At 52.3% G+C, this 13,060-nt stretch overlaps 1 protein-coding gene across 4 annotated transcripts in view; it reads left to right on the forward strand.

The window, feature by feature from the left end:
* The window catches only part of MYCBPAP (MYCBP associated protein), a 1,064,843-nt gene that overhangs the window by 40,280 nt on the left and 1,011,503 nt on the right, over nucleotides 1-13,060 (forward strand). For all 4 annotated transcript variants that reach the window (XM_086930831.1, XM_086930830.1, XM_086930829.1 and 1 more), the window contains exon 2: nucleotides 1,375-1,505. In XM_086930831.1, the coding sequence (XP_086786957.1) occupies nucleotides 1,375-1,505 (131 nt within the window). The remainder of the gene's footprint in view (nucleotides 1-1,374; nucleotides 1,506-13,060) is intronic.

Raw genomic sequence — 13,060 nt, forward strand, 5'->3', positions numbered from 1 at the left:
CGTTTTTCTAGTGTCGGTGGGGATCCAGCGAAATGTTTTTTTGAGCATGCGAAGAATATTGAAGCAAGAAGATGAGACGGCGTTGACTTGTTTGTTCATAGAGAGTGAGGAGTCCAGGATGACACCTAAGTTCCGTGCGTGGTCCGTCGGGATGGGTGCTTTTCCAAGGGCCTCTGGCCACCAAGAGTCATCCCAGGCGGAGGGGGAGGTACCTAGGATAAGGACTTCAGTTTTGTCAGAGTTCAGTTTTAGACGGCTGTACTTCATCCACTCGGCTACTTCTTTCTTTCCTTCCTTCATGTAGTTTGGTTTTGGCGGTGTTAGGGTCTTTGGTGAGTGATAGTATCAGTTGATTGTCATCAGCGTAGGAGATGATGTTGAGGTTGTGTTGGCGTGCGATAGCCGCGAGGGGGCTCATGTATACGTTGAAGAGGGTGGGGCTGAGAGAAGATCCTTGTGGCACGCCGCAGATGACTTCGGTAGCTTCTGATTTGAATGGTGGAAGGCGGACTCTGAGTTCTTCCGGCAAGGAACGAGGTGATCCATTCTAGTGCTTTTCCTTGGATTCCGATGTTTCTGAGGCGTTGTATTAAGGTGCTATGACAAACTGTGTCAAAGGCTGCGGAGAGGTCGAGGAGGATGAGGGCGACTGTGTCTCCGTTGTCTAGCAGAGTTCAAATGTCGTCTGTTGCTGCGATGAGTGCGATCTCAGTGCTGTGTTTGGCTCGGAAGCCGGACTGAGAGGAGTCGAGGGATTTGTTGGTTTCGAGGAAGGCGGCAAGCTGGTTGTTGACAGCTTTCTCGATGACTTTGGCCGGGAATGGAAGGAGCGAGATGGGGAACAAACTTTACAAGGAGGCACTGCCAGCGCTCTGTTGCTCTTAATTAGGCTTCCCCTATATACCTTCCTTTTATATGTTCATGAACTCGAGTTTCACAATATTTTTGATGTCTTTGCTTTGGCCGTTTTGGAACTACATACTCCAATTAACCTTAAACTGCTGACAATCGCTGTGACAATAACATAGATTGTTGTACGAATAGCAAATACTGATTTACCTGTACAGAGGATTGGTGTCCTAGTAATACACATATAAGGCATACCAGCATGCACTGGCATGCCTCCACCAAGGACTAGTTGCCAGCACCATTGACCAGCACGCCTATATCAAACTGGTGTCTCAATAACAAGGACAGACACTATTGTAATTACAAACTATATCCTTATGATAAGGGCCATACCTATCATTGTTTATAAGTTCTTCTATAAAGGGCAATTGTTTGAGAATTGTTACTTTCTCAACATATAAAGAGTCCAGGTATAGTGTGTCTTAATTTGCAGGAAAATAGGTAATTATTATTTTTGCGTTTCAGAAAAAAAACGATCCAAGGCATTAGAGGTGTTCACACCCCCTGTGCAAGAAGAACCAGCGCCTCCCAGCAACACCATCCTGAGTGGAGATGAAATCCAGGCTTTGGCTATCCGAGTGGAGGATCTGGAGAAAGTAAGTGGTCTTATGCAATGACCTGTGCTGCTTCCAAATAGTTTTACTTCTTTTTTTTAATACTTATGTATTCAGTGATTGGTCATCTTCGTAGCAATTTACATATTTAAGCCACGACTACAAAGAAGATCCTAATTCTCTTATTCAATCAGGCACACAAAATCAAATCAGATGTGTAAACAGGACAAAAAGAAGCAAGATGGAATCAACCAAACCAATTTTATTCAACCTGAAAGGAATGACAAAATAAGACCAAGACAAAGACAAAAATAATACGTGAAAGGAAACACAGATAAAAATAAGTACAGTACTTTAGGGTAATAACCATTGTAATTGGCATACATTTACTACTTCATTAGATTGTCATTTCCCTGGCAAAAATAGATAGTCTAGACTTGTTTGTATCACATGTTCCTCTATTTTATACTGTGTATTAACATTTGAGGATCTGGCGTCATGTATGTCCCTATTTGCTCTATAAATATGAGTCAAATGAATACTGTGGCCTGGATGGATCAGAGTGCACTTGGGAGGACTGGTGCAAACATGTGAGTGTTTGACGTACATACTGCTCTCCTCTAATGAGTCAAATATAGGATCACTAGAGGAGCTTGCTGCTAGGTTGTAACCACGGCTACTATTTTCTGATTAAGGCTAGATGTCATCTTTGTCTCCTTTGTATACATTTTCTGGCTGTCTCCTTAACTGTGTGGACACTTTAGGATTTGAGTCCTTCAACGACTTTTATTGGTTTTATGGTTTTACTCCCTCACCTCTTTGCTTTTGTCTTCGTTCCTAGTAGTGTCCCTGGACAGGTAGCCTACCCATGAACAGAGAAGCATCTAGGCTCCAGTTGTCTTCATACCTTATCCAGTCTTTCACATAGGCCGCCTAGCAGTTTAAAAGTGTCTTGCCTGCTGACCGCACATGCTCTGTTGCTGCAGGGGGTATTGTTTCTATAAGGACTATGCGCCCACCCTTTTTTTACCACTAATTGGCATAAATGCTACTCTTCTTTACTTCCTCCTAATAGGGCAGTGTGTGCCGGGTATCACTTTATTTTCTTTTGTGGAGCATGGAGCAAGCACAGATTAATTTATCTGAATTAGTGTTCATCCACTGTTCGCAAAGTGAATCAGGTACTATTTTGTCTATCCCTCACATTCCCCTGCTCCATTCTGCTACTTCCCCATCAGGCTGCTTCTTCTCCTCATACCCCCATCCCTATGTCTGACAGAGTTGCAGTAGAGTTCCAGGATTTTCAACTCTGGAATATATTTGGTTTAAACTTCTCAAAACAAGGTGATTGTTGATCACTGTAATTCTCTATCATGACTGAGTACTGAACACAGAATGAAGGCACAGTGAGTGACCCGGGGGTGGAATGGGATGCCCATAAGGTGACCATGCGCGGGCATTGCGTTGGCGCCACCTGTAATATCCACGCGCTGGTGTCTGAGTCCCTGACCCGTATTGATTCTGACCTCTTAGGTTATGAAAGGGAGGGGGAAGGCACAGGGGAGCACGCACGTGTACTGGGGAAGATTCGTGGGGAGCACGCAGCCCTGCTTGAGCGGCTGCGGTGCCATAATTATGTGGCACACACGGCCAGGACGCATTCAGGGGAGGACCGGGCCGGACGCCTGCTGGCCTGGCTGGTCCGCAACACTGACCGCGTGGCCCCGATCGGCGCGCTCCGCTCTCCCGCTGGATTGGTTGTGTACATGCAGCGCGAAATCCACCGAACGCTGACAGATCACTACCGGGATCTCTACAGGTCGCGAAGTGCAGGTCGCACGCCCCAGCTGGCGGAGTTCCTGGAGTCGATTGCACTGCCCCCCGTTGAGAACAGCCAAAACGAAGAACTGATGCTGGAAGAGGTGGGGGATGCAGTCCGCACGCTGGCGTCTGGGAAGACGCCGGGGCCGGACGGTCTGCCGGTTGAATATTACAAAGCAAACAGTGACATCCTGGTGCCTAAGCTCTTACGGGTGTATGAGGCATCGGTGGATGCCGGCCGGCTCCCGCCTTCCATGAGGGAAGCAATTGTAGTGTCCTTACCTAAACCTGACAGGGACCCCTTATCCTTAAGCTCCTACCGCCCGCTGGCGATGCTGAACACCGATTACAAGGTGCTCGTCAAGATTCTTGCGGAGCGCCTGGCAGCGGTGGCTCAGCGTTTAGTGCATCCGGAACAGAATGGGTTTGTGCTGGCAAGGTCTACGTCCTTGAATCTCAGGAGGTACTCCCGGGTGGCGGTGGAGGCAACGTCAGCGTGGCCCAGGGCGGGATGCCTGGTGCTCGACCTGGAAAAGGCTTTTGATTGCCTGGAGTGGGGATACCTGTCGGCAGTGTTAGAGGAGTATGGCTTAGATGACAATTTTCTGCAGATGGTGGGGCTCCTGTACAACAATCCCGTGGTCCATGTCCGGATGGGGCCGTATGTCTCGGAGGCGGTGGCGATCAGTAGAGGTACTCGGCAGGGTTGCTCCCTATCGCCGCTCCTTTTCTCCCTGGCGATGGAGCCCTTGGCTGCGGCCCTGAGACAGCATCTGGCAGACGGCATCCCTCTCGGCGACGGGGTCCACCAAGTGTCGTTGTACGCCGACGATTTATTGGTCTTTGTCCGCGACGTGAGTCACATACCGGGCCTATTGGCCCCGTTGCTGAGTCGCTTTGCTGATCTCTCGGGGCTCCGAGTTAATGCGGGTAAGTCGTGCCTGTACGCGTTTGGAGAGGGGGTGGCAGACCCAGAGTATTGCCTCCACGGCACAAGAGTCCAATGGCAGCCGGCCACTTTCAAATACCTGGGAATCCAGATCTACTGTCGGCAGGCGGATCTACTGGACGGGAACTTGGGAAGAGCGGTGTCGGCGCTCAGAGCTCAAATAGGCTTCTGGTCCACGCTCCCGTTGTCACCCGTAGGCAGAGTGGCCCTCGCTAAAATGGTGATGCTCCCATGCCTCCTCTACTATTTCGCAAACTTACCACTCTTCCTGCCCACGTCTTTCTTCTCCAGCCTCAATAGGCTCTTGAGAGACTTTATCTGGGGTGCGTCTCGGCACCGCCTGGCACTCGGGAAGCTATTCCTGCCCGCGAACAGGGGCGGCCTAGCCGCCCCCTACTTCGAAAACTATTACCTAGCCGCGCAGCTCCAGTGGGTCGCCCGTTGGCTGGCTGACAGAGGAAGGGAGGATACTGCCACGACAGACCCACCATACACCTGGAGCGGATTACTGCCCTTTTCCACCCGCTGGCGGCGCCAACCCCACCCACCCCTCTGCTGTTGGCGGTAACGTTCAAATGCTTTCGCAGGGCCCTGTACCTCACGAGAGGGGTGTGCCCGTATGCGCCGGCGGTGCCCTCAGCGGGCTCGCCCGGAGGTGGGGGGACGCTTACCCCCTCCATGCTGAGACAATGGCATGAAGCGGAAGTCCAGACGCTGGGCGACCTCTACCAGGATGGAGTATTAATATCCTATGAGACACTGGTTGCGGACACTGTGCTTCCCCCAGGGGGTTTCCTGACACATAGGTCCCTAACGGCGCATTTGGAGGCCCACTGGGGCGATATTGCAGTCGAACCGGCGCAGCATTTGACGGTGCAGTACCTGCATGTTATGGGCAGCGGCACTCACTTAGTTAAATGGTTTGCTGCATCCCTGCGGACGCACACTGAGCAGGACGTAGCCCCGCTACGGGCGAAATGGGAAAGGGATATGGGGCGAGAGTTGGCGGATGGGGAATGGAGCAGGCTCCTTAAAAGCCCGGTCCGTATTCCCAAGTATGAGGCTCCGCCAAATCCAGGTGTATATAGTGCACAAGGCCTATCCAACACCCGATTCAATAAACAAATACTTCCACAGAACGGACTCGTCCTGCCCCAGGTGCGGAGAGGTGAATGTAGACCTTCTCCACATCCTGTGGCGCTGCCCGAGCCTTGGCACCTACTGGAGGGACATTCATTCACTACTCGCACGGAGCACTGGCCGCATCATCCCCCTGCAATTGGCCCGAGTATCTTCTGCACCTATTTAAGAGGCCGCCTGAGGACAAAGCATCGTCCAGATTCTTTGACCTGGGGATGGTGCATTATCTACAGGATTCCTCAATGGTCTTTGTAAACTTCAAAAGAAAAACATAAAGTCGTTTATATGAGTGAGTTTCGCACCTTGGCCATCTCTCAGATTGTTACCATGAATCTGGATGGTGAGATTGAATCCCAAAAATGCCTAGCTGTTGGCCCAGTGATGATTCTATATCATTGAGAATTTCTTGAGTTCTAGTGCTATGATGAAAATGATCAGCACACTTCTCTTTCCAACTGATACACTAGCAATGGAACGAAAAGAACTGAATGCACTCTAGTCATCTTTTTTTTATTTCCTTAAGTAATTCAGCCAACATCTCTGAGCATCATATATTCGGGCCACTGGAATTTATGTGGCTGGGGAGAACCAAATTATGCAGCTGGGTTTACGAAATTACGTAGCAAGAAAACGCTAAATGTGCAGCATAATGTGACACATTTATCGGTAGTATTACTTCAAAATATTTTCATTTTATACTTGTTAATATTGGCTGGGCATAGGTTGCACCTCATTAGTTCCAGTTCAATACCCAAATATAGCAATAAGCAATAAAAGAGGACCAGTCAGTCTACCTTTGAGAAGAGTATTCCACTTCACGTCAACAAGTGTTGCCACAATGTTAGTAACTTTTGATCTGTTGGAGGTAGAAACAAAATATTTTGGTAAAATCGTTTGATTATGCAGCAGAGATGGATTATGTGGGAAATGTGGCAACGCAATTATTATACGGAAAATGCCGCAGTCGCAAAATCACATAATTCCAGTGGCCCTACATATCTTAACTTGCTATCCTCTTCCCTTTGCAATATATGGCTTTTCAATAAATAAAGGTTCCTTATTTATTAGAGGTATGTCTTATACATACATTTTACTTAGGTCAATAAGCTTGGTCACAACTACAATCAATGATGGCTCAATCATTTGAAATGTAAACCTACATTCCGTTTCTCTTTGAACAAGTCCTCGAGCCTTGTGACCTGACCTGACTCTGGTCGGTGACATTCGCTCCACCTGCCGCGCGGCTCTCCTAGAGTGTGCCTGGTCCCCCTGCCTGCCTGTTCCTGCCCACTAGCAGTGCTTGTTGCTCTTGTTCCTGCCCTGGTCCGATTTTCGCCGTCTTCTCGCCCTGCCGCTGCTCCTCTGCGGCCCGCCCCCCCCCCTTTTGCCTTCTGTACCTGTTCCCCTCCCCGTGCCACCCCGCTTCCGCCTCCCAGCTGCTCCTCCCTCCCTCCGGATGCTTAAGGACTGATAGCGCAACGGGGAGCTGTGACCTGACCTGACTCTGGTCGGTGACGGTCGCTCCACCCGCCGCGCGGCTCTCCTCGAGTGTGCCCGGTCCCCCTTCCTGCCTGTTCCTGCTCGCTAGCAGTGCTTGTTGCTCTTGTTCCTGCCCTGGTTCGATTTTCGCTGTCTTCTCGCCCTACCGCTGCTCCCCTGCGGCCCCGCCCCCCTTTTGCCTTCTGTACCTGTTCCCCTCCCCGCGCACCCCGCTCCCAGCTGCTCCTCCCTCCCACGCCGCCCCTCCCACTACGCCATTTATGGCGGAGTCCGCAATCACGCGCAGCAGGTGCGCCGATTGCGCAGCGGGTGCGCCGATTGCGCGCCAAAGGCAAGCCCGTCTGCGCCCGTCCGTGCCTGGACCGCGCCCAGCGCCAGGACCCCTGGCCCCCGCCGATGCAAGACCACCCGACGGACCTACGACGCCGCCACCCTCAACCCACTCAATGCCGGCCGGAACCCTGCCTGCTACCGAGCCACCCCGGTGGGTGCGAGCCACCCCGAGACGCACCCACGGACCCTTCACCTGCCAAGCCTGCCGATTCACCTGCCTCCGGACCTGCACCGCCCCCGCCAAGGCGAGCAACAGCAGCAACCACCTGAAGTGCATCCTGCTCAACACCCGCTCCGTCCACAGGCACGCCGTGGAACTCTGGGACCTGCTCGACGCTACAGCACCGGACGTCGCCTTCCTCACCGAAACTTGGATGAACGCCTCCTCAGCGCCCGACATCGCCATAGCCATCCCGGAAGGATACAAGATCACCCGGAAGGACCGCCTCAACCAGACGGGAGGAGGCATCGCCATCGTGCACAAGAACACCATCCGCATCTCGACTAAATCCGACGAAACCTTCACCGCCGCCGAACACCTGCACTTCCAGATACACACTGACCCCAAGACCACCCTCCGAGGCACCCTCATCTACAGACCCCCAGGACCACGCACACAATTCAGCGAAGACATCGCAGACTTCATCAGCCCGCACGCCCTGCCCTCCGCCGACTACATCCTCCTAGGGGACCTCAACTTCCACCTGGAGAACAACAACGACAGAAACACCACCGCCCTGCTGGACAACCTCAGACTCAAGCAACTGGTGAACACCCCCACCCACTACGCCGGCCAGACGCTTGACCCCGTCTTCTCATCCAGCAAGCACATCTCCTTCAGCCACGCCACCGGACTCCACGTCCACTTCAGCTTCAGAAGAACTACAACTACCACCACCCGCAACAGGTTCCCCGCCGAAGCTGGAGCAAGATCACCGCCGAGCAGCTCACCGCCTCCCTCAACCAGGACACTCCTACCAGCACAACGGACCCCAACGAAGCAGCCAGCAACCTCACCAAGTGGCTGACCGCCTGCGCCGATGACCTCGCACCACTAAAGAACCCTCCCAGCAGACCCGGCAGCAAGAAAACCCCCTGGTTCACCGACGAACTCAAGGAATCCAAGAAGAACTGCCGCACCCTCGAGAAAGCCTGGCGGCTCGACCAGACCACAGACAACAGGACCGCCCTCAAGCACGCCACCCGCAAACACCATCAGCTGATCCGTGCCACCAAGAAGTCGGCACTCAAAGAACGACTGGACAACAACGCCCACGACCGCAAAGAACTCTTCAGCATTGTCAAAGAGTTCTCCAACCCAAGCGCCGGGACGACATCACTCCCTCGCAAGATCTCTGCAACTCACTCGCCACGTTCTTCCACCGCAAGATCGCCGACATACACAACAGCTTCGACGAGCAGGCCACGCACCCTACCTCCGAACCATCGCCCGCCGCCACCACCACCCTCTACAACTGGACCCCGATCAGCACCGAAGACACCACCCGCACGATGAACTCCATCCACTCCGGATCACCAACCGACCCCTGCCGACGCCATCATCGCACCCCATCTCCGGGACATCATCAACTCCTCCTTCCACACCGCCACCTTCCCGGAGAGCTGGAAGCACGCTGAGTTTACCGCCCTCCTGAAGAAACCAACGGCGGACCCCACCGACCTCAAAAACTACCGTCCCATCTCGCTCCTTCCTTTTCCGGCCAAAGTCATCGAGAAGACCGTCAACAGACAGCTTGCCGCCTTCCTCGAGACGAACGGATCCCTCTAACCCTCGCAGTCCGGGTTTCAGCCAACCACAGCACAGAGACCGCCCTAATCGCAGCCACTGACGACATCAGAACCCTAATCGACAACGGGGAAACAACGGCCCTTATCCTCCTGGACCTCTCTGCGGAGTTCGACACTGTCTGCCACCGTACCCTAGTGAAGCGCCTCAGCAACATCAGAATCCGAGAGAAAGCACTGGAGTGGATCATCTCGTTCCTCGCCGGAAGAACCCAGAGAGTCCGCCTCCCCCCGTTCAGATCCGAGGCCACCGAAGTCATCTGCGGCGTACCACAAGGATCTTCACTCAGTCCAACGCTCTTCAACGTCTACATGAGCCCCCTCGCAGCCATCGCACGCCAACACAACCTTAACATCATCTACGCCGACGACACCCAGCTGATCCTCTCCCTCACCAACGACCCCACCACCGCCAGAGCCAACCTACACGAAGGGATGAAAGACGTCGCCGACTGGATGAGGAACAGCCGCCTTAAACTGAACTCAGACAAGGCGGAAGTCCTCATCCTGGGATCATCACCCTCCGCCTGGGACGACTCCTGGTGGCCCCCGGCCCTGGGCACCGCTCCCAAGCCTACTTACCACGCATGCAACCTGGGCTTCATCCTGGACTCCTCCCTGTCGATGACCAGACAAGTCAACGCCGTCACATCTTCGTGCTTCAACACCCTGCGCATGCTCCGCAAGATCTTCAGATGGATCCCCACTGAAACCAGGAAGACCGTTACCCAGGCACTCGTCACCAGCCGACTGGACTACAGGAACACCCTCTACGCCGGAACCACAGCCAAACTTCAAAAAAGACTCCAACGCATCCAGAACGCCTCCGTACGACTCATCCTGGACATCCCCCGACACAGCCACATCACCGGACACCTGAGAGACCTACACTGGCTCCCCGTCAGCAAGAGAATCACGTTCAGACTACTCACCCACGCACACAAGGCTCTCCACGACCTGGGCCCCAAGTACCTCAACGACCACATGACCTTCTACACGCCCACCCGCCAGCTACGATCGACCAGCCACGCCCTCGCCACCGTACCACGCATCCGTAGAGCCACCGCCGGAGGAATATCCTTCTCCTACCTGGCAGCCAAGACCTGGAACTCCCTCCCCACCCACCTTCGACGAACCCAAGACCATCTCTCCTTCAGAAAGCAGCTCAAGACCTGGCTGTTCGAGCAGTAACATACCCCTTTCCCCCAGCGCCTTGAGACCCTCCTGGGTGAGTAGCGCGCTTTACAAATGCCGTGATTGATTGATTGATTGATTGAGCCTTATGCAAAAAGGTGCAGCAGTACACAGGTAGATTGGCCAGAACATGGTTATAGGAGGAATGCACGTTGTAAATAAATTATTTAGATGTTTTTGATACCCACAGTTTCACCAAGAACTAAGCTCAGTGTTTGCTTCTGTTTCGTATCGAAAAATTGATGGCCATCGGCTATCACTGTCACCTTGCAGGAAATAATTCCTAAACACTCAATGAAGTAACTTCCTATCTATATAGTTCACATATATTCCCAGCATTCAAAAGGTAATGGCAGATTTGCACTTGACTGCACTGTAATTAGACCTGAAACGCACCTTTTTTTCTTTTTCCTTAACTTGCTTAGTGTTTCTTTTAATGTTTTTTTCCGTTTTGGCGTGCAGCACTCCCATGTGCTACGTCCCAAACAAGCATCAAGATTATGTGTAATGTGAACTGGGGCAGTTCCGACGGGCTGTTTAAAGATTGAAGGACGGGGTAGTGAACAGCTCGCTTATGAGGCAATATATATAATTTAGTTATACCGCTGATGAATTAGGAGGGACACTTGGGCTAAATGTTAGTTGCAACATTGTCGTGTAAATGTAGCGTTCACTAAAATATGCTTTTAACATTATAGATATCCCCGAAGAAGGTCGTGTGGACTGAAATGCATTGGGTAGAATGCAGGGCACAAGTCCTAAACAAGCATTTACAATGCAATGGTCTCGGCATTATTAAAGGTAGAGCTATTGGCATTGCACATGACATTTTTTTTAAATCATAAATAAATGGCATTGTCATTTACATTGCCAATAGCTTAATCGTTGAATAAATGGCATTGTCATTTTCAATGCCAATTGCTTAATCGCTCGCAAATGCATGACCTATTGCATTTACACAAACGCAGAGCCACACACAGAGCCACACACACACAGAGCCACACACACACACACCCACCCAGAGCCACATACACACCCAGAGCCACATACACACCCAGAGCCACATACACACCCAGAGCCACATATACACTGTAGAGCAAGCACAGCGAGGGGGCAGGAGAGCAAGCACAGCCGGGGGCAGGGGAGCAAGCACAGCCAGGGGGCAGGGGAGCAAGCACAGCCAGGGGGCAGGGGAGCAAGCACAGCCAGGGGGCAGGGGAGCAAGCACAGCCAGGGTGCCGGGGAGCAATACACACCCAGAGCCACATACACACACACACACACACACACACACAGGAGAGCAAGCACAGCGAGGGGGGCAGGAGAGCAAGCATAAGCGAGGGGGCAGGAGAGCAAGCATAAGCAAGGGGGCAGGAGAACCAGGGGGCAGGGGAGCAAGCACAGCCAGGGGGCAGGGGAGCAAGAAAAGAAGGGGGCAGGAGAACCAGAGGGCATTGGAGCAATACACCCAAAGCCAAACACACACACACACAGGAGAGCAAGCACAGCCAGGGGGCAGGAGAACAAGCACAGCCAGGGGGCAGGGGAGCAAGCACAGCCAGGGGGCAGGGGAGCAAGCACAGCCAGGGGGCAGGGGAGCAAGCACAGCCAGGGGGCAGAAGGCAAGAAAAAACTGCACATTCAGGGGGCACCTCCCTAAACCTAACTGTAGGTGGTGGGAAATCTACAAGTGTGACCGATGTTTGCGGAAACTAGGAGCTGCCAGTGGAGGGGTACCATCGACCATTAGAGCTCCTGTGCTATTTGTTGACTATTCAGACACCTCAAAACAAAATGGCCTGATGGGACTCTGAGGAGGCAGGGCTCAGTGACTATTATCACATAAATGTATTTATAATGAATTAAATACCCGCGGCTTGCTAGAACAGGATTACACCGTGGCCCGACTTTCGGGTGTGCGTAGATAGGTCTCTTCCTGTTTCAGCAGCTCTGCTTGGCTCTGTGTGAGGCCACATCTTTACAAGGGGGAAGTGCAGACCCTGGGAGGGGGGTGGGTGGGCTACATTTATACATACACACGTTATTATTTCTGTCATAAGCTAACCTCACCGGTATCTAAGGCTGCACACACAGATGAATATTGTATACACACACACGGGTCATTTGTACATACACACACGTTATTATTTGTGTCATAACTAGCCTCGCTGGTATCTAGGAGTGCACACACATTAAATGTGTACACACACACGAGTAATTTGTGTGCATCAGCTGCTCTCGGCGGTAGCTCTGCCCTCTTACTACGGAGATAGTTTGCAGTTGCTTTTAAAGTATTGTGGTTTCATGTCCCGGGGCCCTGTGTCATCAGCTTTAATTCAATTACTCCATGTTCGCACGTTATAGCAAGGCCCTCGGCTGTCGTATGCGTCTCCTGTCTCCCATAGAGGGCGCTCCAGACCACACCAGCAGCAGTGTATGGAGGGAAGCGAGGGTGCGCAGTACATGGAGCTCAGAGAAACCCGACAGCTGTCACAGCATGCCACTCACAACTGCACACACCCATAGCAAAGCGCATAGAAACTCGAAAAAGATTACTCTTTGCTCACAGGCCTATACATTGCAGCTCAGTATTGCTTTTTTACGCTGCCTACTCATAGGATAGGTAATAGGCACTGCCTATTACTCTTCCTGCTCACATTGAGGGGTGTTTGCGCAGCATCTTGACCATCCTGCCCTGCTCACAGGGGTGCAAACACAGCATCTTACACTGGATGCTTAGCGCACGAGAGAAGCAAATTGCACTGTAGGCACTGTATCTTGCTGTGCGTGCTCACCGCTGCAAAGCCGTGCGATCCCTTGGACACAGGCACTGCATCTTACAGTGCCAATTTAC

The sequence above is a fragment of the Lissotriton vulgaris genome, chromosome 7 (genome assembly GCF_964263255.1).
Source record: "Lissotriton vulgaris chromosome 7, aLisVul1.2, whole genome shotgun sequence".
NCBI classification, from domain to species: Eukaryota; Metazoa; Chordata; class Amphibia; order Caudata; family Salamandridae; genus Lissotriton; species Lissotriton vulgaris.